This window comes from Ranitomeya variabilis, chromosome 7 (assembly GCF_051348905.1).
Source record: "Ranitomeya variabilis isolate aRanVar5 chromosome 7, aRanVar5.hap1, whole genome shotgun sequence".
NCBI lineage: Eukaryota > Metazoa > Chordata > Amphibia > Anura > Dendrobatidae > Ranitomeya > Ranitomeya variabilis.
This window is the reverse complement of record NC_135238.1, coordinates 32,768,014-32,792,700: the sequence shown is the minus strand read 5'-3', so window position 1 is coordinate 32,792,700 and position 24,687 is coordinate 32,768,014. Positions and strand designations below refer to the sequence as shown.

Here is a 24,687-nt window from a genome sequence, read left to right as displayed (position 1 = left end):
ATGGAGCAGCACATGACAGGATGGGGGAGCAAGATGGGAGCAGCACATACCAGGATGGTGACCATATACCAATATAAATGCTCGCCACCCAGGCGTAGAACGGGTTCAATAGCTAGTATATATATATACACACATATACATATATATACATACATATATATATACTGTAGCATGGCTAAAGGGTGTGTAGTCGACGGGAGGTATGTGCCACATAAGTGCCTGGCTGATTGCTGCAGTTGGTACTGTGGGTGAATTGAGGCCTCTTTCATGGTGTCTATCCCTCATTTGATGTTTTTTGGCAGCATTTGGGGCTGTTCTAAGGTGTTGTGCATGCGTTTGTTTTTGCCTCCTATTGACGTGAATGAGGTTCTGCAAATATTCGGCTAATTAATCGGTGAATATTGCAAATTTGGCGAACGTAATCCGAATCGAACATTAAAATATTCGCTCATCTCTACTGGTGAGGGCCAAAATCCACGGGCCTCGTCAGCCTGAGAATACCAGGCCGCAGCTGTCTGCTTTTTCCTTGGCTGGTTAACAAATATAGGGGGACCCCATACTATTTTTTTGGAGGGGATCCCACTATTTTTGATAACCATCCAAGGTAAGCAGACGGCTGCGGCCTGGTGTTATCAGGCTGATAAGTTTCATGGATATTGGATCCCTTACCAGCCTGAAGTACGCACCACACACAGTGTATACGCCGTACGCAGCCTCTTGTGCGGTTCCACCAGCGGAACACCGTTGCGAGCACGCTGCTCCCGGGATCAACCGAAAGATTCACTGACTGCCGCCATCTTTGTACAGGAGGAGCACATGTGCAGTTTTAATGTGACCGCCACTATCTGTCTGCACAAAGATGGCGGTGGTCTGATTTACTGCGCCTGCACGAATTCCGCTTAGGCGCAGTGAATCATTCGGCTGATGCCGGCGGCAGATGCACAACGCGTCTACAGGCAGAGGAAGCCGGTCACATTAAAGGGGTTTTCCCACGAAGGAAAGTTCATTTTAAAAATTGTCTGTGTCTGACCGTGTACGGCGCATACCACATCTCCTGGGCAGGGGAGGAAGCAAAAGACAAAACTGACATTACAGGGGATCACAGAGGATTCATTTTGTGAGGTAAAATACTTCACTGACTGTTTTTAACCCCTTAATCCCATATGACGTACTATCCCTTCGAGGTGGGGTGGGCCTTAATTCCCACCGACGGGATAGTACGTCATATGCGATCGGCCGCGCTCACGGGGGGAGCGCGGCCGATCGTCAGCTATCGCAGCTGACATCCGAAACTATGTGCCAGGAGCGGTCACGGACCGCCCCCGGCACATTAACCCCCAGCACACTGCGATCAAAGATGATCGCAGTGTTCCAGCGGTATAGGGAAGCATCGCGCAGGGAGGGGGCTCCCTGCGGGCTTCCCTGAGACCCCCGGAGCAACGCGATGTGATCGCGTTGCTCCGAGGGTCTCTTACCTCCTATCCCTGCAGGCCCGGATCCAAATTGGCCGCTGGGCTGCATCCGGGTCCTGCAGGGACTACTTCCGGGTCCATTGCAGGCGCTGGTAAGCCTGCAGCGCTGTCAGTCAGATCGCTGATCTGACAGAGTGCTGTGCAAACTGTCAGATCAGCGATCTGTGATGTCCCCACAAATATTCCCATAAATACATTTCTTTATCTAAATAAAAAAAAACAAACAATAAAAGTACACGTATTTAGAAAAATGTCCCAGTAGTTAACCCCTTCAGTGAACACCGTAAGAAAAAAAAAAAGAGCCAAAAAACAACGCTTTATTATCATACCGCTGAACAAAAAGTGGAATAACACGCGATCAAAAAGATGGGTATAAATAACCATGGTACCACTGAAAACGTCATCTTATCCCGCAAAAAACAAGCCGCCATACAGCATCATAAGCAAAAAATTAAAAAAGTTATAGTGCTCAGAATAAAGCGATGCCAAAATAATTATTTTTTCTATAAAATAGCTTTTATCGTATAAAAGCGCCAAAACATTAAAAAATGATATAAATGAGATATCGCTGTAATCGTACTGACCCGACGAATAAAACTGCTTTATCAATTTTACCAAATGCGGAACGGTATAAATGCCTCCCCCAAAAGAAATTCATGAATAGCTGGTTTTTGGTCATTCTGCCTCACAAAAATCGGAATAAAAAGCGATCAAAAAAATGTCATGTGCCCGAAAATGTTACCAATAAAAACGTCAACTCGTCCCGCAAAAAATCCAATATAAAAAACGCTATAAGAGTAAATCAAACCCCCCTTCATCACCCCCTTAGTTAGGGAAAAATAATAAAATTAAAAAAAAGTATTTATTTCCATTTTCCCATTAGGGTTAGGGCTAGGGTTAGGGTTGGAGCTAAAGTTAGGGTTAGGATTTGGATTACATTTAAGGTTGGGATTAGGGTTGGGATTAGAGTTAGGGGTGTGTCAGGGTTAGGGGTGTGGTTAGGGTTACCGTTGGGATTAGGGTTAGGGGTGTGTTTGGATTAGTTTCAGGTAGAATTGGGGGGTTTCCACTGTTCAGGCACATCAGGGGCTCTCCAAACGCGACATGGCGTCCTTTCTCAATTCCAGCCAATTCTGCATTGAAAAAGTAAAACAGTGCTCCTTCCCTTCCGAGCTCTCCTGTGCGCCCAAACAGGGGTTTACCCCAACATATGGGTTATCAGCGTACTCGGGACAAATTGGACATCCAATTGGTGTCCAAGTTCTGTTGTTATCCTTGGGAAAATAAAAATTTGGGGGACTAAAAATCATTTTTGTGGGGAAAAAAAGTTTTTTTATTTTCACGGCTCTGCGTTGTAAATTGTAGTGAAACACTTGGGGGTTCAAAGTTCTCACAACACATCTAGGTAAGTTCCTTGGGAGGTCTAGTTTCCAATATGGGGTCACTTGTGGGGGGTTTCTACTGTTTGGATACATCAGGGGCTCTACAAATGCAACGTGACGCCTGCTGACCAATCCATCTAAGTCTGCATTCCAAATGGCGCTCCTTCCCTTCCGAGCTCTGCCATGCACCCAAACAGTGGTTCCCCCCACATATGGGGTATCAGCGTACTCAGGACAAATTGGACAACAACTTTTGGGGTCAAATTTATCCTGTTACCCTTGGGAAAATACAAAACTGGGGGCTAATAAATAATTTTTGTGGAAAAAAAATACTTTTTATTTTCACGGCTCTGCATTATAAACTGTAGTGAAACACTTGGGGGTTCAAAGCTCTCAAAACACATCTAGATAAGTTCCTTAGGGGGTCTACTTTCCAAAATGGTGTCACTTGTGGGGGTTTTTAATGTTTAGGCACATCAGGGGCTCTCCAAACGCAACATGGCGTCCCATCTCAATTCCAGTCAATTTTGCATTGAAAAGTCAAATGGCGCTCCTTCCCTTCCGAGCTCTGCCATGCACCCAAACAGTGGTTCCCCCCACATATGGGGTATCTGCGTACTCAGGACAAATTGTACAACAACTTTTGTGGTCCATTTTCTCCTGTTACCCTTGGTAAAATTAAACAAATTGGAGCTGAAATAAATTTTGTGTGAAAAAAGTTAAATGTTCATTTTTATTTAAACATTCCAAAAATTCCTGTGAAACACCTGAAGGGTTAATAAACTTCTTGAATGTGGTTTTGAGCACCTTGAGGGGTGCAGTTTTTAGAATAGTGTCACACTTGGGTATTTTCTATCATATAGACCCCTCAAAATGACTTCAAATGTGATGTGGTCCCTAAAAAAAAATGGTGTTGTAAAAATGAGAAATTGCTGGTCAAATTTTAACCCTTATAACTCCCTAACAAAAAAAAATTTTGGTTCCAAAATTGTGCTGATGTAAAGTAGACAAGTGGGAAATGTTACTTATTAAGTATTTTGCGTGACATATCTCTGTGATTTAAGGGCATAAAAATTCAAAGTTGGAAAATTGCGAAATTTCCAAAATTTTCGCCAAATTTCCATTACTTTCACAAATAAACGCAAGTTATATCGAATAAATTTTACCACTATCATGAAGTACAATATGTCACGAGAAAACAATGTCAGAATCGCCAAGATCCGTTGAAGCGTTCCAGAGTTATAACCTCATAAAGGGACAGTGGTCAGAATTGTAAAAATTGTAAAGTAAGCTGTGGAGACACCATCACGTGTTTCTCAACGCAAGCAATGAATAGCCAGGCCTTTCTCCGGGAAGGAACAACCACGGGAAGGGCAGCATCCAATAAAGGAGAATATCCAATAAAGGAAGACCACCTATGCCAAGCATGGTATCCATCCACAAACAGCTGTTTCGGGGTTTTTGCCCCTCATCAGTGTGGAGTAGGAAACTGGCTATTAGGAGCAGTGCCTGGTGAAAGGCTATGAAGGAACAGATGAATGACCTCGGGGAGACCAAAACATCCAACACTGCGGAGACACCATCTCGTGTTTCTCAACGCAGTGATCCAGAACACTGCCCCCATCCCTTATGGGAAATATGCAAACGCATGTAAAGTAAGCTGTGGAGACACCATCACGTGTTTCTCAACGCAAGCAATGAATAGCCAGGCCTTTCTCCGGGAAGGAACAACCACGGGAAGGGCAGCATCCAACAAGGAAGACCACCTATGCCAAGCATGGTATCCATCCACAAACTACAAACCCCGAAACAGCTGTTTGTGGATGGATACCATGCTTGGCATAGGTGGTCTTCCTTTATTGGATATTCTCCTTTATTGGATGCTGCCCTTCCCGTGGTTGTTCCTTCCCGGAGAAAGGCCTGGATATTCATTGCTTGTGTTGAGAAACACGTGATGGTGTCTCCGCAGCTTACTTTACATGCGTTTGCATATTTCCCATAAGGGATGGGGGCAGTGTTCTGGATCACTGCGTTGAGAAACACGTGATGGTGTCTCCGCAGTGTTGGATGTTTTGGTCTCCCCGAGGTCATTCATCTGTTCCTTCATAGAATTGTAAAAATTGGCCTGGTCATTAACGTGCAAACAACCCTCGGGGCTTAAGGGGTTAAACAATATTTTACCTCACAAAATGTATCCTCTGTGATCTGCTGTAGTGGGGTAGACAGGTAAAAGACGAGAGCACACAGGAGAAGAGAGCACATGGGGAAAGAGAGTGGATAGGTGGGTGAGCACATGGGAGGAGAGGTACTCAACGCTGCAAAGCATGCCCCATCGCAACATTACCGCCCTCCCGATGTGATCGCATGAGGCCTCCATCTAGTGCTCTATAAATTGCAGATACCGTATTTTCCGGCGTATAAGACGACTTTTTAACCCCCGAAAATCTTCTTAAAAGTCGGGGGTCGTCTTATACGCCGGGAATCGACTTGTACGCCGGTGTATATGGTGGGTGGGGAGGGGGAGTGATCCTGATGACGAGGGGGCGTCTCACAGGAAAGTGAGTAATCCCCATTACCTTATCCTAGCGGTGCAGCGTGGGGGTGTCAGTGCTGGGAGCGGCGGCGGCTGCTGTGTTCTGGTGCGGCGGCTCCTCTTCTGTGTGGGGCCTCTGTGCTGTGAGGTGGCGGCGGCAGCGGCGTATCTTTATCCAGTTGGGGCTCCTCCGGCATCTCCTTAGCCCTGGAGGCCCCGCCGCAACTCCATCGGTGCAATGTGGTGGCCTCCGGGAAAATGGCCGCTGCTCAGATTCAGATCTCGTGTCCCGAGATTTCGGGACGAGATCTGAATCTGAGCAGCGGCCATTTTCCCGGAGGCCACCGCATCGCACCTATTGAGCTGCCTCCGGGAAAATGGCCGCTGCATTGCACTCATGGAGTTGCGGCGGGGCCTCCAGGGCTAAGGAGATGCCGGAGGAGCCCCAACTGGATAAAGATATGCCGCCGCCACCGCCACCGCCACCGCACAGCACAGAGGCCCCACACAGAAGAGGAGCCGCCGCACCAGAACACAGCAGCCGCCGCACCAGAACACAGCAGCCGCCGCCACTCCCAGCACTGAGACCCCCACGCTGCACCGCTACGATAAGGTAATGGGGGATACTCACTTTCCTGTGAGACGCCCCCTCGTCATCAGGATCACTCCCTCCCCCCCCCAAAAGGCACATATTCACCGGCCCTATAAGACGACATAGGGTGTATAAGAAGACCCCCGACTTTTAAGAAGATTTTATATTTTAACTGGTAAAGTTGGGGGGTCGTCTTATACGCCCAGTCGTCTTATACGCCGGAAAATACGGTAAATGCTTTCACTGGGTGGCTCTTCTTCTCTTGTTTTCTGCTAGCACAATGGGTGTTGGAACTTCATTTACCTTGCTTCCCATCATGCATCGCTAATACATAATCTGGACAGATTCCCTAATCTCTCACTCTATAGATTTGTCAGATTAATCATGAAACGCTTCTCTTTATCATAGATCGAACTCATCAGTACTCTCTATTCCCTCTCTGTACTGTCCAAGATTACCTGGGTTGGACATTAACTCTTTTTCTTCCCTAAACGGAATACTGGCATTCATTCTTCTTTGCACTAGACCACTAGGTATCTCAGCATTACCCCTCTCTCTGCACTGGACCATCAGGAATATGAATATTAACCCCTTAAGCCCCGAGGGTGGTTTGCACGTTAATGACCGGGCCAATTTTTACAATTCTGACCACTGTCCCTTTATGAATTTATAACTCTAAAACGCTTCAATGGATCTTGGCGATTCTGACAGTGTTTTCTCGTGACATATTGTACTTCATGATAGTGGTAAAATTTATTCGATATACAGTGGGGCAAAAAAGTATTTAGTCAGTCAGCAATAGTGCAAGTTCCACCACTTAAAAAGATGAGAGGCGTCTGTAATTTACATCATAGGTAGACCTCAACCATGGGAGACAAACTGAGAAAAAAAAATCCAGAAAATCACATTGTCTGTTTTTTTATCATTTTATTTGCATATTATGGTGGAAAATAAGTATTTGGTCAGAAACAAACAATCAAGATTTCTGGCTCTCACAGACCTGTAACTTCTTCTTTAAGAGTCTCCTCTTTCCTCCACTCATTACCTGTAGTAATGGCACCTGTTTAAACTTGTTATCAGTATAAAAAGACACCTGTGCACACCCTCAAACAGTCTGACTCCAAACTCCACTATGGTGAAGACCAAAGAGCTGTCAAAGGACACCAGAAAAAAAATTGTAGCCCTGCACCAGGCTGGGAAGACTGAATCTGCAATAGCCAACCAGCTTGGAGTGAAGAAATCAACAGTGGGAGCAATAATTAGAAAATGGAAGACATTCAAGACCACTGATAATCTCCCTCGATCTGGGTCTCCACGAAAAATCCCACCCCGTGGGGTCAGAACGATCACAACAACGGTGAGCAAAAATCCCAGAACCACGCGGGGGGACCTAGTGAATGAACTGCAGAGAGCTGGGACCAATGTAACAAGGCCTACCATAAGTAACACACTACGCCACCATGGACTCAGATCCTGCAGTGCCAGACGTCTCCCACTGCTTAAGCCAGTACATGTCCGGGCCCGTCTGAAGTTTGCTAGAGAGCATTTGGATGATCCAGAGGAGTTTTGGGAGAATGTCCTATGGTCTGATGAAACCAAACTGGAACTGTTTGGTAGAAACACAACTTGTCGTGTTTGGAGGAAAAAGAATACTGAGTTGCATCCATCAAACACCATACCTACTGTAAAGCATGGTGGTGGAAACATCATGCTTTGGGGCTGTTTCTCTGCAAAGGGGCCAGGACGACTGATCCGGGTACATGAAAGAATGAATGGGGCCATGTATCGTGAGATTTTGAGTGCAAACCTCCTTCCATCAGCAAGGGCATTGAAGATGAAACGTGGCTGGGTCTTTCAACATGACAATGATCCAAAGCACACCGCCAGGGCAACGAAGGAGTGGCTTCGTAGGAAGCATTTCAAGGTCCTGGAGTGGCCTAGCCAGTCTCCAGATCTCAACCCTATTGAAAACCTTTGGAGGGAGTTGAAAGTCCGTGTTGCCAAGCGAAAAGCCAAAAACATCACTGCTCTAGAGGAGATCTGCATGGAGGAATGGGCCAACATACCAACAACAGTGTGTGGCAACCTTGTGAAGGCTTACAGAAAACGTTTGACCTCTGTCATTGCCAACAAAGGATATATTACAAAGTATTGAGATGAAATTTTGTTTCTGACCAAATACTTATTTTCCACCATAATATGCAAATAAAATGATAAAAAAACAGACAATGTGATTTTCTGGATTTTTTTTTTCTCAGTTTGTCTCCCATAGTTGAGGTCTACCTATGATGTAAATTACAGACGCCTCTCATCTTTTTAAGTGGTGGAACTTGCACTATTGCTGACTGACTAAATACTTTTTTGCCCCACTGTAACTTGCGTTTATTTGTGAAAAAAATGGAAATTTGGTGAAAATTTTGAAAATTTCGCAATTTTCCAACTTTGAATTTTTATGCCCTTAAATCACAGAGATATGTCACGCAAAATACTTAATAAGTAACATTTCCCACATGTCTACTTTACATCAGCACAATTTTGGAACCAACATTTTTTTTTGTTAGGGAGTTATAAGGGTTAAAAGTTGACCAGCAATTTCTCATTTTTACACCACCATTTTTTTTTAGGGACCACATCTCATTTGAAGTCATTTTGAGGGGTCTATATGATAGAAAATACCCAAGTGTGACACCATTCTAGAAACTGCACCCCTCAAGGTGCTCAAAACCACATTCAAAAAGTTTATTAACCCTTCAGGTGTTTCACAGGAATTTTTGGAATGTTTAAATAAAAATGAACATTTAACTTTTTTTCACACAAAATTTATTTCAGCTCCAATTTGTTTTATTTTACCAAGGGTAACAGGAGAAAATGGATCCCAAAAGTTGTTGTACAATTTGTCCTGAGTACGCTGATACCCCATATGTGGGGGTAAACCACTGTTTGGGCGCATGGCAGAGCTCGGAAGGAAAGGAGCGCCATTTTACTTTTCAATGCAAAATTGAATGGAATTGAGATGGGACGCCATGTTGCGTTTGGAGAGCCCCTGATGTGCGTAAACATTGAAACCCCCCACAAGTGACACCATTTTGGAAAGTAGACCCCTTAAGGAACTTATCTAGATGTTTGGTGAGCACTTTGATCCAACAAGTGCTTCACAGAAGTTTATAATGCAGAGCCGTAAAAATAAAAAATCATATTTTTTCACAAAAAATGATTTATTAGCCCCCAGTTTTGTATTTTCCCAAATGTAACAGGAGAAATTGGACCCCAAAAGTTGTTGTCCAATTTATCCTGAGTACGCTGATACCCCATATGTGGGGGGGGAATCACTGTTTGGGCGCATGACAGAGCTCGGAAGGGAAGGAGCGCCATTTGGAATGCAGACTTCAATGGATTGGTCTGCCGGCGTCACGTTGCATTTGCAGAGCCCCTGATGTACCCAAACAGTACAAACCCCCCACAAGTGACCCCATATTGAAAACTAGACCTCCCAAGGAACTTATCTAGATGTGTTGTGAGAACTTTGAACCCCCAAGTGTTTCACTACAGTTTACAACGCAGAGCCGTGAAAATAAAAAATCTTTTTTTCCCACAAAACTTATTTTTTAGCCCCCAGTTTTGTATTTTCCCAAGGGTAACAGGAGAAATTGGACCCCAAAAGATGTTGTCCAATTTGTCCTGAGTACGGCGATACCCCATATGTTGGGGTAAACCCGTTTGTGCGCACGGGAGAGCTCTGAAGGGAAGGAGCACTGTTTTACTTTTTCAACACAGAATTGGCTGGAATTGAGATCGGATGCCATGTCGCATTTGGAGAGCCCCTGATGTGCCTAAACAGTGGAAACCCCCCAATTATAACTGATACCCTAATCCCAACAGTAACCCTAACCACACCTCTAACCCAGACACACCCAACCCTATTCCCAACCGTAAATGTAATCCAAACCCTAACTTTAGCCCCCAACCCTAACTGTAGCCCTAACCCTAGCCCCAACCCTAGCCCCAACCCTAGCAATAACCCTAGCCCTATCCCTAACCCTAATGGGAAAATGGAAATAAATACGTTTTTTTAATTTTTTAATTTTTCCCTAACTAAGGGGGTGATGAAGGGGGGTTTGATTTACTTTTATAGCGGGTTATTTAGCGGATTTTTATGATTGGCAGCCGTCACACACAAAGACGCTTTTTATTGCAAAAAATATTTTTTGCGTTACCACATTTTGAGAGCTATAATTTTTCCATATTTTGGTCCACAGAGTCTTGTTTTTTGCGGGACGAGTTGACGTTTTTATTGGTAAAATTTTTGGGCAAGTGACATTTTTTGATCGCTTTTTATTCCGATTTTTGTGAGGCAGAATGATCAAAAACCAGCTATTCATGAAATTCTTTTGGGGGAGGCGTTTATACCGTTCCGCTTTTAGTAAAATTGATAAAGCAGTTTTATTCTTCGGCTCAGTACGATTACAGCGATATCTCATTTATATCATTTTTTTTATGTTTTGGCGCTTTTATACGACAAAAACTATTTTATAGAAAAAATAATTATTTTGGTATCGCTTTATTCTCAGGACTATAACTTTTTTATTTTTTCGCTGATGATGCTGTATGGCGGCTTGTTTTTTGCGGGACAAGATGACGTTTTCAGCGTTACCAGGGTTATTTATATCTGTCTTTTTGATCGCGTGTTATTCCACTTTTTGTTCCGCGGTATGGTAATAATGCCTCGTTTTTTTTTTTTGTTTTTTTTCCTTACGGTGTTTACTGAAGGGGTTAACTAGTGGGGCAGTTTTATAGGTTGGGTCGTTACGGACGTTAATAAACGTGTACTTTTATTGTTTTTTTTTTAATTTAGATAAAGAAATGTATTTATAGGAATAATATATATATATTTTTTTTCTTTATTTAGGACTTTTGTTTTTTTTTACACAAGTGGAAATTTTTTTTTTTTTACTTTGTCCCAGGGGGGGACATTACAGATCGGTGATCTGACAGTGTGCACAGCACTCTGTCAGATCACCGATCTGCCTCAGAGCACTGCAGGCTTACCAGCACCTGCTCTGAGCAGGCACTTGGTAAGCCACCTCCCTCCCTGCAGGACCCGGATGCCGCGGCCATCTTGGATCCGGGACCTGCAGCGAGGAAGGAGGTAGGAGACCCTCGGAGCAACGCGATCATATTGCGTTGCTGCAGGGGTCTCGGGGAAGCACGCAGGGAGCCCCCTCCCTGCGCGATGCTTCCCTATACCGCCGGCACACCGCGATCATGTTTGATCACGGTGTGTCGGGGGTTAATGTGCCGGGGCGGTCCGTGACCGCTCCTGGCACATAGTGCCGGATGTCAGCTGCGATATGCAGCTGACACCCGGCCGCGATCGGCCGCGCTCCCCCCGTGAGCGCTGCCGATCGCGTATGATGTACTATCCCGTCGGTGGTCATAAGGGCCCACCCCACCTCGACGGGATAGTACGTCAGATGTCAGAAAGGGGTTAAAGCCTCACCTCGGCATGCTTAGCATGTCAATCTCCGCAAGGAGAAACGATACTTCTTGGATCCTGGTCAGACGCATCTCAGCCAAACCAGGTCTCCACTTTGCACTGACGAGGGGGGCAGTACCCTGAAACACAGTGTCTGCAAATTGAGATTCTGGTTTGGCTGTTATCCTAAAGGTACCGTCACATTTAGCGACGCTGCAGCGATCTAGACAACGATGCCGATCGCTGCAGCGTCGCTGTGTGGTCGCTGGAGAGCTGTCAGACAGACAGCTCTCCAGCCACCAACGATGCCGAAGTCTCCGGGTAACCAGGGTAAACATCGGGTTACTAAGCGCAGGGCCGCGCTTAGTAACCCGATGTTTACCCTGGTTACCAGTGTAAATGTAAAAAAAAAGAAAAACACTACATACTTACATTCCGATGTCTGTCGCTTCCCCCGGCGTTCTGCTTCCCTGCACTGTGTCAGCGCCGGCTGGCCGTAAAGCAGGGCACAGCGGTGACGTCACCGCTCTGCTTTACGGCCGGCGCTTACAGTGCAGGGAAGCAGAACGCCGGGGGACGCGACAGACATCGGAATGTAAGTATGTAGTGTTTGGTTACCAGTGTAAATGTAAAAAAAAACAAACACTACATACTTACATTCCGATGTCTGTCGCGTCCCCCGGCGTTCTGCTTCCCTGCACTGTAAGCGCCGGCCGTAAAGCAGAGCGGTGACGTCACCGCTTTTCCCTGCTTTACGGCCAGCCGGCGCTGACACAGTGCAGGGAAGCAGAACGCCGGGGGACGCGACAGACATCGGAATGTAAGTATGTAGTGTTTTTTTTTTTTTTTACATTTACACTGGTAACCAGGGTAAACATCGGGTTACTAAGCGCGGCCCTGCGCTTAGTAACCCGATGTTTACCCTGGTTACCAGTGAAGACATCGCTGAATCGGTGTTATACACACCGATTCAGCGATATCTGCGGGAGATCCAGCGACGAAATAAGGTGCTGGCCTTCTAGCTCCGACCAACGATATCACAGCAGGATCCTGATCGCTGCTGCGTGTCAAACACAACGATATCGCTATTCAGGACGCTGCAACGTCACGGATCGCTAGCGATATCGTTGTTAAGTTGTTCAGTGTGAAGGTACCTTAAGTCATGTGACAAGGCTCGTTAAAGGGTCCACATTGACTTTTAGGATTGCTACTTCCAATAGGTGGCACTAGCGTTCTAGTCCTCTTCCTCTCTGAAGAGACAATTTGCATAGATCACCAGAGACAAAGACGTTACCACCTGTCCTGTCCTACATTACCCATTATGCCGTTGTAAGACCATGGTCTCTTGTTGAAGCGATCAGTGGTTGAAACCTAATTGTTGTAGACTTATGTCATAAGTTAGAAATAGTTTTTTTCTAATATACATCTTAAAAAAAGACCATTGTCATAATAGAAAATTGCTTTTATTGGTTTAAAACAGACATAACAGCTCAATAATGGTCAGAAATGTTACGGCAAAAAGAACTGAAATGATGAATAGATAGTTTAATAATCATCATTATCGGCCAACACTAAAGAAAGAAGTCAGCGGGTCAATTTCTCGACGTGACATTGAAATACCATGATAAGAAGTCAAGCTGTTGTATATGTGCCTTCGGTAATATAAGATACAGCTGAAATGCCATAATGAATGGGTGCGTGATAACCTTTTCAATTATTGATGCTGTGAAAGGCTACAGTCAAATTAAGTCTATTCCATACCGGAGGGACAAGGCTTTGACTTTACAAAGTCCACGCCAGCCGAGTCAGAAAGTCTATCACTGGCAATGTCAATGCTTCTAACGTGACAGACGTGGACATAGTTAATAATCTAATGTAATAATTCAATTAATTAAATTAATTCAATTAAGGGACAGACTTTCATCTTCACTTCTGTCTGGGATTTGCCAACAAAAAAGTAAATTTTATGGTCACCATTAGGCCTCGGTCACATGTTCAGTATTCGGTCAGTATTTTACATCAGTGATTGTAAGCCAAAACCAGAAGTGTCAACATGTTTCTATCACCCGTTTCTTGTTTTGGCTTACAAATACTGATGTAAAATACTGAATGTGTGAACATGGCCTTAAGTTTGAGCTATCAAAAAAAAAAAAAAAAAAAAGAGGGGGTTCAATGGAAACTTTTTTTTAATGTATTTGCATACACGCTATTGGACTAGAGGCCGGTCAACGCTATGGACTTCTCGTATCCTCAGTGATTGTCTTCCTCCAAACTGAATGGGAAACATACTGCAGGAGCATACGCTATTTGAAAAAAAAAAAAAAACAACCCACCACCACCATTAATTTTTTTTTTATACAAAAGTGTGTGATATGACCTTGGAAAAGTAAATTAACCAAAAATATAAGACAACTTGGCTCCTGCCAACATCAACATTTATTTATTTATACTGCCCAAACGTCTATGACATGCCAATGTTGTGTAGAAGCTGTGCTATTTTTCCTGTATGTTTGAGGACAACAATCATCTACGAGTGGTAAGGGACAGGTTTGAGAAGTTTTCTTTCAGGCGAAAGTTTGACGACTGAAGAGGTCAAGGGTGACTGCGCTCAGGAAGGCTGGGATACTGTTCTGGTGGTGCAGGTGGAGATCAATGAAGTCCTTCAAGGTCCTTGAGAAACCTGTATCCAATAGTTGCAGCTTTCCTCCGGATGGACTTGTAGACTATGAAAAAATGGAACAAAGAGGTTAAATGATTTCATATATATCCCAAATACATAAATACTTATGTATTTGTTTGTAGCTACCTATAGCATTGGGCATAGCAAAAAAAAACACAAATTGCCGTCCTTTGTAGGTCTAGTGTCAGGGAATCAAAGAACAACCCCTTTAATCATAGTATACACTGTATGAGCATGTTGTGCTCTTAAAGGGAATCTGTCACCAGGTTTGAGAGCAGCAGCATGTAGAGACAGAGATCCTAATTCCAGCAATGTGTGACATACTGATCTGCTTGCTGCAGTTTTGATAAAAATCACACTTTTAGCTGCTGCAGATTTAGCAGTTCTTTGAATGCTGAGCCCTGTACAACCCCACCCACACCAGAGACGATAGCAAAGCTGCCAATCAGTGGTGGGGGACTCCATGACACAAGACACCTAGTCATCTACAAATAGCAGACCAGTAAGTGACATCTCTGGAATCTGTGTCTGCCCCTACCTCATGCTGCTCTCAGATTATAGAGCAGAAACCTGCTGACAGAATCCCTTTAGCAATGATTGATCAATGACTGTTAAATCTTTTAAATGGGTTGAGTGAAGTCTTCCATGATCTATTCGCCTTTTTGCTTTTGGAAGATGAAGGACAATAGAAATAGGAGAACTATACATTTTGGCTGGAGCGACTTGTAACAGAGAACACTTGAGCTAAGGACAGAACCTCCAAAGTGCAAGTCAAGTGACCAGAAGAACCGTGGAGTCCAAACTGTAGTGAAGTAATCACTATGGCTGCTCCGAGTCAAATGTGGCAAGGGACGTCTCAAACTACTTTCCAGTCCCTAATTGGCCCTGGGGGGGTTGATCAGTGGGTGCAATTACCCGCTGTAGTTTGGCAGCATTGTGGCCTCTTTACGTGGAGCTAGTGGAGACTCCAAAAAACTTTCATTACAAAACTTCTTCCTTTTCTTGGTGGACAGCTTATTCTTTTTCGTCCAACTATTTGTAAGCTCAGGTACAAAGGGACACCATACGACTGCCGGAAACTTCCTAACCTTTAGATGTCACCCTGATGTATAACACTATTATTCAGTGAGAGGAAAGTCAATCACAATACTTTTTTTTGCATCTTTTGTTGTTTTTTTTAGAATGTGTGTGCAAGGTCATCGATGAATACAAGACAATACAGGAAGATATTACACAGAAGACAAAAGAAATGCTAGTGTGCAACATAACCGCTTTGTGAGAAGAAGACAATTAGCATAGAAATGGCATCTCGTGAAGATCAGAGACACAAAGCCATAGAACTGTAAATGGTAGAAAAAGGAGCGTCCTCACTGTAGGGACAGAACCGGCTACGGTAATGAGCTTCATACCTTGAGCAACAGCCAGACACTACAAGGTAAAACAGAAAATCCAACAATCAGAATCTTGCGAAGAAAAAGCGACCACGGAAAACTAGAGGCTTATTGAAGAACTTCAGTTTTATAGGTAAACCACCCTGGGTAGCTTAGACCCCAGAGAACATGATTCGACCCTGGAATTGCAATCACCGTTATTAACCGTATAACGGCGGCCACCAAAAAAAAAAAGTAAGATTTGCCATTTAATTTCTCCTCTAATGTGAGAGAGAAATAGGGTCCCTGATATTTCCCCCCCCCGGTGCCTTCAGGTATCCCTGGGTCCTCCTGAATCCCCCCACAGCCGCTGGCATCTTCTTCCGGTAAGAAAATGGCAGGCGCATGCGCCGTGCGCCCACCGAGATCTGCCGGCTGGCCCCCGGCAACAATAGGATATTTTCATACTGGTTTATTTTGATCACTGTGATGGACCCTATCACAATGATCAAAATTCAGAAAATGAGTAAATCCCCCCCTCCCCCTTATCACCCCCTTAGTTAGGGAAAAATAAAATATATATATATTTTTTTTCATTTTTGCCATTAGGGTTAGGGTTGGGCTAAAGTTATGGTTAGGCTTATGTTTACGGTTGGGATTAGTGTTAGGGGTGTGGTTGGGGTTACGCTTGGAGTTGAAGTTTGGGGGGGTTTCAATGATTAGGCACATCAGGGGCTCTCCAAACGCGACATGGCGTCTGATCTCAATTCCAGCCAATTCTACATTGAAAAAGTAAAACGGCACTCCTTCCCTTCCGAGCTCTGCCATGCGCCCACACAGTGGTTTACCCCCATATATGGGGTATCGGCGTATTCAGGAGAAATTGCACAACAAATTTTGTTGTTCATTTTCTCTTTTTACATTTGTGAAAATAAAAAAAATGGTTCTGAAATAAAATGTTTGTTTGTAAGAGTTAAATGTTAATTTTTTCCTTCCACATTGCTTCAGTTCCTGTGAAGCACCTAAAGGGTTAATTAACTTCTTGAATTTGGTTTTGAGCACCTTAAAGGGTGTAGTTTTTAGAATGGTGTCACTTTTAGGTATTTTCTGTCATCTACACTCCTCAAAGTGACTTCAAATGTGATGCGGTCCCTAAAAAAAAAAAAATGTTGTAAAAATGAGAAATCGCTGGTCAACTTTTAACCCTTATAACTTCCTAACATAAAAAAATTTAGTTTCCAAAATTGTGCTGATGTAATGGTAAATATTATTTATAAAGTGTTTTGTGTGACATCTCTCTGATTTAAGGGCATAAAATGTGAAAATGGCAAAACTTTCAAAATTTTTGCCATATTTCCATTTTTTTCATAAATACACATAAGCCATATTGAAGAAATTTTACCACTAACATGAAGTACAATATGTCACGAAAAAACAGTTTCAGAATCAGTGGGATCCATACAAGCATTCCAGAGTTATAACCTCAAAGTGATAGTGGTAAGAATTGTAAAAATTGTCCGGGTCAGTAAGCTACAAATTGGCTCCGTTACTAAGGGGTTAAAACAGATTTTGGACTATTTTTGTTTTGAATGATGAGCTTCTGACCTTTCAGGAACTAAGGCAATCAGCATGTGGCTACAGCGCTCTCACATGAAAGCTGGCTAAAGGGGGAGATTTGAGACTTGGAAAAATATGGTGATGTGTCCTGAAGCCACTCCCATCGTCCACGACCAGGGTGTATTACCATAGAGGCAGGCAATATGACCACTATGGGCCCTTTTCTCTGTGCATGCAACTAGTCCATTGGTTGTGTCTGAAATGTGACCTGTGCCTTATATAACAGGAACCTCAATACCAAACAGCCCGTAGACAAGCGTGGCTCTATTACAGGTGGGAAGTGTCCCACAGAGGCCTCCTATTGGCACCTTAATAGGTAGTTTATTGGGCAAGTACCCCTTAGATCATTATTATTTGGGCACCGAATATAAATGAGAACAGCTTAGTACCCGAAGGCCATATATATTACCTGGAGCAGCCAGTGCCTGCCAAGGCAAAAAGGATCAAGGGGTGCATTAAAAGAGGTCTGGATACACATGATGAGAGCATTATACTGCCCTCACTCACCCTGTATCTGTTTGCTATTACTGGGTTTGTTTTTTCTTCCCCTGCATGTTTTCTCACCTTAATTCCTTGTTTTTTTTTTAAATATTTTTCCCACCAGTATGTTCTCCTGAAGGATGATGATGGAATTCCATATTCTGATTCAAGGATGATTTTTATTTCTAACTAGAACACAACTGGTTTTGACTTCTTGGAGTCTTCCTCAGGTATAATGTCAGGCATAGAAACAGATCTATCTGAGCACATTTAAAACTTTTCTTTTTTTCATATTGTGACTATTTCCAAATGCCAAATAGAATTTAATTTTGTCATAATATCTATGTTTGTAGGATTTTACATTTTATTATGAAATCGCACTTTAGTATGTTTAATAACATTTTCAAGAAATTTTATATATATTCTAATTACCGTATATTTATAGTGTTTTTTAAAAGGAAAAAAAGACTTTGGATTGAAAAATTTCTGTCAACATTTTTTGTGTGTCAAATATATTTGTTATATGAGTTTTGTTAGATTCCTCAGAGTGCCAAAACCTGCATATCTGAGTATCTGGGGGTGTCTGAAAAACGGAGCTCCAAATTGACATGCAGGGAAATCTGCTATAAAATGTGCTCAGATAGATCTGTTTCTATGTATGACATTATACCTGAGGAAGACTAAGAAGTCAAAACCAGTTGTGTTCTAGTTTGAAATAAAAATCATCCGAGTCAGAATATGGAATTTCATCATCATCCTCCTCCTTCAGGAGTGCATATTGCTTTGAAAAATATTTACAAAGTCTTATTGCCTCTGGAAGCAACTGTTCATTGCACTCATCAGTTCCCAGATCGCTGCAGCAAACTGCATGGAAAGAGGAATGGAGTGATCCATGGATTGGATCTATATGCAGACACCAAAAAGGTGAGTGGATTCACACTGAGTATACACCTTTGGAAACTAACTGCTACACTCAGAAGTCAGCGCTTCCCGTTTCTCTCCCTATAATCCCCTCTTGTTTTACTTATTTCCTTGATGCTAACACACATTTGGCTTTATGTGTCCATTTTCCATCTTCTGTTAGCATTTCCTTTCTAATTCCTTATTCTCCCCTCCTGTGTGTGATTAGTCTCCCTGTTTGCCCTCCCACCTGGCCTGCATTTCCTGTGCACTTAGTTGCTATAAATGTGGAGTCATAAGTCTGTGTGAGGTCTGTCTCCAGAAGGATGTCTCTATAAGGATGCAGCAGAAATAGTACCAGAAATGGAACCACAAGAGAACACAAGGTACCACTAAACACTGTAAGTAAATGCACTACATTTCTTTCTCTTTCCTACACACGCTCATCATGTGGACATACACTCGATCAGTTTTGCAACCAATACTCCTCACTCTCATTCACTATCCAAATACCCCAGCACCTTCTAACCAAGTACTAATTTCTCCTTCCCTATTACCTCCACACCTGACCTCCTCCACTCACCTGCTCCTCAACCTCACATCTCTCCTAATAAAACACAAGCCACCCAACCTCATTCTCCAACCTGCTCTCCCTCTCTCTGCTGGCAACATACCTCCCAATCCTGGACCCCCACATCTCAAACCTCCCATTATTACCCCCTTCTATCGCTCCAAAACCAATATAAACACTAGTGATGAGTGAGTGTGTTCATTACTTGGGTTTTCTGAGCAGGCTTGGGTGGTCTCTGAGTATTTATGGTGTGCTTGGAGATTATGTTTGAGTCGCTGCCACAGCTGCATGATTTGTGCCTGCTTGACAGCCTGAACACATGCAGGGAATGCCTGTTTGTTAGGGAATCCCCACAGGTATTTAGGCTGTCAAGCAGCTGCGGCGGCAACTCAAACATAATCTCCGAGCACACCATAAATACTCAGAGACCACCCAAGCCTGCTCAGAAAACCTAAGTAATGAGCACACTCACTAATAAACCCCAAATCTTTCCCACTTCAAATACGTGCCCTTGACGCCCACCACCCTGCTCCCTCTCTCTGGATCACTCTGGAATGCCCGCTCTGTCTGCAATAAACTCCACGTGATTCACAACTTCTTTACCTCTCATAATCTTTCCTTCCTGGGCCTCACCGAAACATAGCTGACACCCACCAACACAGCCTCCCCTGCTGCGCTTTGTTACAGCCACCTCCACTTCACCCACACTCCTCGCCCTGGCAACAGACATGGTGTAGGAGTGGGCCTTCTCCTATCTTCAAAGTGTACCTTTACCCCAATCCCACCTCTACCCTTCCATATCCTCCGCTATTTTGAAGTCCACTTTGTCGGCATCTATTCCCTCTCCAACCTCAAAATGGCTGTCGTATACCAACCACTGCCTTTAATGACCAACAATACACCTGGCTTCTTCGCTTCCTCTCTGCAGACATTCCCATCATCAACATGAGTGACTTCAACATCCCCATTGACACCCACCAGTCAGCAGCCTCCAAACTTCTGTCCCTTAATTCATCTTTTGGACTTACTCAGTGGTCCTCCACAGCCACCCACACAAACAGACAAACATTAGACCTAGTCTTCACCCATCTCTGCTCCCTATCTAACTTCACAACCTCCCCTCTCACTCTATTTGACCAACATCTACTCTCTCATCCCTGTCCTCCTCACCGGTCACCCATGTCCAGCAACATGCGTACCCCCACAGAAACCTCGCACACCTAGACACCCACTCGCTCTCTGACTCTATCCTACCACTGGCATCTACAATGCCACTCTTGCATCAGCCATCAACTCAGTCACCCTTTTTATGCATAGCAGAGTGCGACAAATCAATAGACAACCCTGGCACGATAACATCACTAAAAAGCTTCGGCAAATATCTAGAATTGCAGAGTGGCATTGGAGGAAAATGCATTCGAAAGATGATTTCACTGCACTCAAACAAACAACATTCACATTCAAATCAGCTCTCACATCTGCTAAACAGGCCTACTTTACATCCCTTGTATCTTCCTTAGCCCACAAACCCAAACAGTTGGTCAACACTTAACTCCCTTCTCAGCCCACCACTGCCCCCCCCCCCCCCCCCCCCCCCCAATCTCTGCCAAGGACTTTGACACTCCAAAAATAAGATAGACCAAACAAGGCAAGTCTTTGTTGTCCGACCACCACAACCCCTTTGTATGCCACACCAATGCCCTTACCCCATAACTTCCCTCTTCAAAATCACTGAAGGACAGCTTGCTCATCTTCTCTCCAAATAACACCTCACCACTACACTAATCCCATCCCTAACCCATCTCTTCAACCTATCACTAACTTCTCATACCTTCCTCTCTGCTCTCAAACATGCCACAATCACACCTATCCTCAAAAAGCCATCCCTTGACCCAATCGCTATGTCCAGCTATTGCTCCATATCTTTGCTCACATTTGCCTCCAAATAACCTACAATCTAGCTTCCGTCCCCACCATTCCACTGAGACTGCCCTGACCAAAATTACTAACGACTTACAGCCAAAGCTAACAGATAGTTCTCTATACTCCTCCTTCTAGACCTGTCCTCTGCCTTCTATTACAGATCCTCTCCTCCTTTAGTGTCAAAGACCTTGCCCTATCCTGGATCTCTTCATGCCTTATCAACCGCAAATTTAGCATTTCCTACTCCCACACTACCTCCTCATCCGCTCTCTAGTATCCCTCAAGGCTCTGTCCTAGGACCCCTTCTCTTCTCAATCTATACCCTTGGCCTGGGACAACTAAAATTCTTATGGCTTCCAGTACCATCTATATGCTGATGACACTCAGATCTACCTCTCTGGCCCAAAAGTCACCCCTCTGCTCTCCAGAGTCCCAGAGTGTGTATTAGCTATATCCTCCTCCTTCTGCTCTCGCTTCCTCAAACTCAAATGTGGACATATCTGAACTAATTATCTTTCCTCCATCTTGCAGACCTTCCCTACCTGATCTATCTATCACAATAAATGATTTTACACTTTCCCCTGTCCCGGTAAGCCGCTGCCTTGGAGTAACCCTCGACTCTGCCCTGTCCTTCAAACCGCACATCCAAGCTCTAGCCACCTCCAGCTCAAAAATATCCGTACTTTCCTCAACCCTCACTTTACCAAAATGCTTGTGCATGCCCTAATCATCTACCGCCACGACTACTACAACATCCTCCTCTGTGGGCTACCTGCTAACACTCACACCACTCCAGTCTGTCCTTAACTCTGCTGCCCGACTAATTAATCTCCTCACTACACTCCTGCTTCCCCTCTTTGCAAATCCCTTCACTTGCTCCTAATTTCCCAGCGTATCCAGTTTAAACTACTAACACTGACCTACAAAGCCATCCATTACCTTTCTCCTCCATATATTTCCAAACTAATCTCTGTTATGGACCTGGTGGTTAGGTGCATCAGGAATGACCTGATCGTTAAACACGGAATCGGGACAAGCTCTGGGGAAATGGGAACTCTGCTGACCGCAAACCCTACTCCTATCAACACAACTAGAAATAGCCGTGGAGCGTGCCTGACTCTGCCTAGACGCCTCTTCACAGCCTAAGAGCTAACTACCCCTAAAGAAAGGAAACAAAGCCTCAGAGAAATTTCCCCAAAGGTAAAAGCAGCCCCCCACAAGTATTGACTGTGAGTTAAGAGGAAATCACAAACACAGGATGAAATAGGCTTTAGCAAAGAGTGGCCAGTCTAACTAAACAGATTGAGGATAGAAAAGGGATCTTTGCGGTCAACACAACAAACTACAAAAACCACGCAGAGTGTGCAAAAAATACCCCTGCACCGACTCACGGTGCGGTGGTGCCACTCTGCACCCCCAGAGCTTCCAGCTAGCCAGGCAGTTTCATGATAGCAAGCTGGACTAGAACTTAGCAAGAAAAACCATAGGTAACAAATGAACAAGCCGGAACTTAGCTTTTGCTGGAGTAGACAGGTCCTCAGAAAGATCCAGGAGAGATCTGAACCAGTACCAGAACATTGACAGCTGGCATGGAGTAACGATCTGAGTGGAGTTAAATAGAGAATCCTAGCCTAGCCCTAAACGAGGGCAGCTGGGGAAGGAATCTCAGAACCAGCAGCTCCCCTCACAGCCACCAGAGGGAGTCCAAGGACAGAACTCACCGAAGTACCATTCATGACCACAGGAGGGAGTTCGAGAACGGAATTCACAACAGTACCCCCCCCTTGAGGAGGGGTCACCGAACCCTCACCAGAGCCCCCAGGCCGATCAGGACGAGCCAAATGAAAGGCACGAACTAAATCGGCAGCATGGACATCAGAGGCAACAACCCAGGAATTATCCTCCTGACCATAGCCCTTCCATTTGACCAAGTACTGAAGTTTTCGTCTCGAAATACGAGAATCCAAAATCTTCTCCACCATACTCCAACTCCCCCTCGACCAATACCGGAGCAGGAGGATCAACGGAGGGAACCATAGGCGCCACATGTCTCTGCAGCAACGACCTATGGAACACATTATGGATGGCAAAAGAAGCAGGAAGGGCCAAACGAAATGATACAGGATTAAGAATTTCAGAAATCTTATAAGGACCAATGAAACGAGGCTTAAACTTAGGAGAAGAAACCTTCATAGGAACATAACGAGATGATAACCAAACCAAATCCCCAACACGAAGTCGGGGACCAACACGGCGACGGCGGTTAGCGAAACGTTGAGCCTTCACATTCTTAGAACCCGGAAGGTACGAAACCACAAAATTGAAACGGGAGAAACAGCGACCAACGAGCTTGTCTAGGATTCAACCGTTTGGCAGACTCGAGATAAGTCAGATTCTTGTGATCTGTCAAGACCACCACGCGATGCTTGGCTCCTTCAAGCCAATGTCGCCACTCCTCGAATGCCCACTTCATAGCCAACAACTCCCGATTGCCAACATCATAATTACGCTCAGCAGGCGAAAACTTTCTAGAAAAGAAAGCACATGGCTTCATTACAGAGCAATCAGAACTTCTCTGAGACAAAACAGCCCCTGCTCCAATTTCAGAAGCATCATCCTCGACCTGAAAAGGGAGCGAAACATCTGGCTGACACAACACAGGAGCCGAAGAGAAACGACGTTTCAACTCCTGAAAAGCCTCAACGGCCGCAGAGGACCAATTCACCACATCAGCACCCTTCTTGGTCAAATCAGTCAACGGTTTAACAACACTAGAAAAATTAGCAATGAAGCGACGGTAAAAATTGGCAAAGCCCAGAAATTTCTGAAGGCTCTTCACAGATGTAGGCCGAGTCCAATCATAAATAGCTTGGACTTTAACAGGATCCATCTCGATAGTAGAAGGGGAAAAAATGAAGCCCAAAAAGGAAACCTTCTGAACTCCAAAGAGACACTTAGATCCCTTCACAAACAAGGAATTAGCACGAAGGACCTGGAACACCATTCTGACCTGCTTCACATGAGACTCCCAATCGTCCGAAAAGACCAAAATATCATCCAAATATACGATCATGAATCTATCCAGATACTTTCAGAAGATGTCATGCATAAAGGACTGAAACACAGAGGGAGCATTAGAAAGGCCGAATGGCATCACCAGGTACTCAAAATGGCCCTCGGGCGTATTAAATGCTGTTTTCCATTCATCGCCCTGTTTAATACGCACGAGATTATACTCCCCTCGAAGGTCTATCTTGGTGAACCAACTAGCCCCCTTAATCCGAGCAAATAAATCAGACAGTAGAGGCAAAGGGTACTGAAATTTGACCGTGATTTTATTAAGAAGGCGGTAATCTATACAAGGTCTCAGAGAACCATCCTTCTTGGCCACAAAAAAGAACCCTGCTCACAATGGTGACGACGACGGGCGGATATGCCCTTTCTCCAAGGACTCCTTTATATAACTCCGCATAGCCGTGTGTTCTGGCACAGACAAATTGAAAAGTCGTCCCTTAGGGAACTTGCTACCAGGAATCAAATTAATAGCACAATCACAATCCCTATGAGGAGGTAGGGTACTAGACTTGGGCTCATCAAATACATCCCGGTAATCCGACAAAAACTCAGGGACTTCAGAAGGAGTGGAGGAAGAAATTGACAACAATGAAACATCCCCATGTACCCCTTGACAGCC

At 44.3% G+C, this 24,687-nt stretch overlaps 1 protein-coding gene and 1 long non-coding RNA gene across 7 annotated transcripts in view; one reads left to right on the top strand and one right to left on the bottom strand.

Moving 5' to 3' along the window:
• The window catches only part of LOC143785704 (uncharacterized), an 83,532-nt gene extending 66,752 nt beyond the window's left edge, over positions 1 to 16,780 (top strand). For all 3 annotated transcript variants that reach the window (XR_013218057.1, XR_013218056.1, XR_013218058.1), the window contains one exon: positions 15,314 to 16,780. This is a non-coding gene — a long non-coding RNA (uncharacterized LOC143785704). The remainder of the gene's footprint in view (positions 1 to 15,313) is intronic.
• The window catches only part of MAD1L1 (mitotic arrest deficient 1 like 1), a 696,770-nt gene continuing 684,982 nt past the window's right edge, over positions 12,900 to 24,687 (bottom strand). For all 4 annotated transcript variants that reach the window (XM_077274781.1, XM_077274783.1, XM_077274782.1 and 1 more), the window contains one exon: positions 12,900 to 14,175. In XM_077274781.1, the coding sequence (XP_077130896.1) occupies positions 14,017 to 14,175 (159 nt within the window). In that variant the 3' untranslated portion in view covers positions 12,900 to 14,016. The remainder of the gene's footprint in view (positions 14,176 to 24,687) is intronic.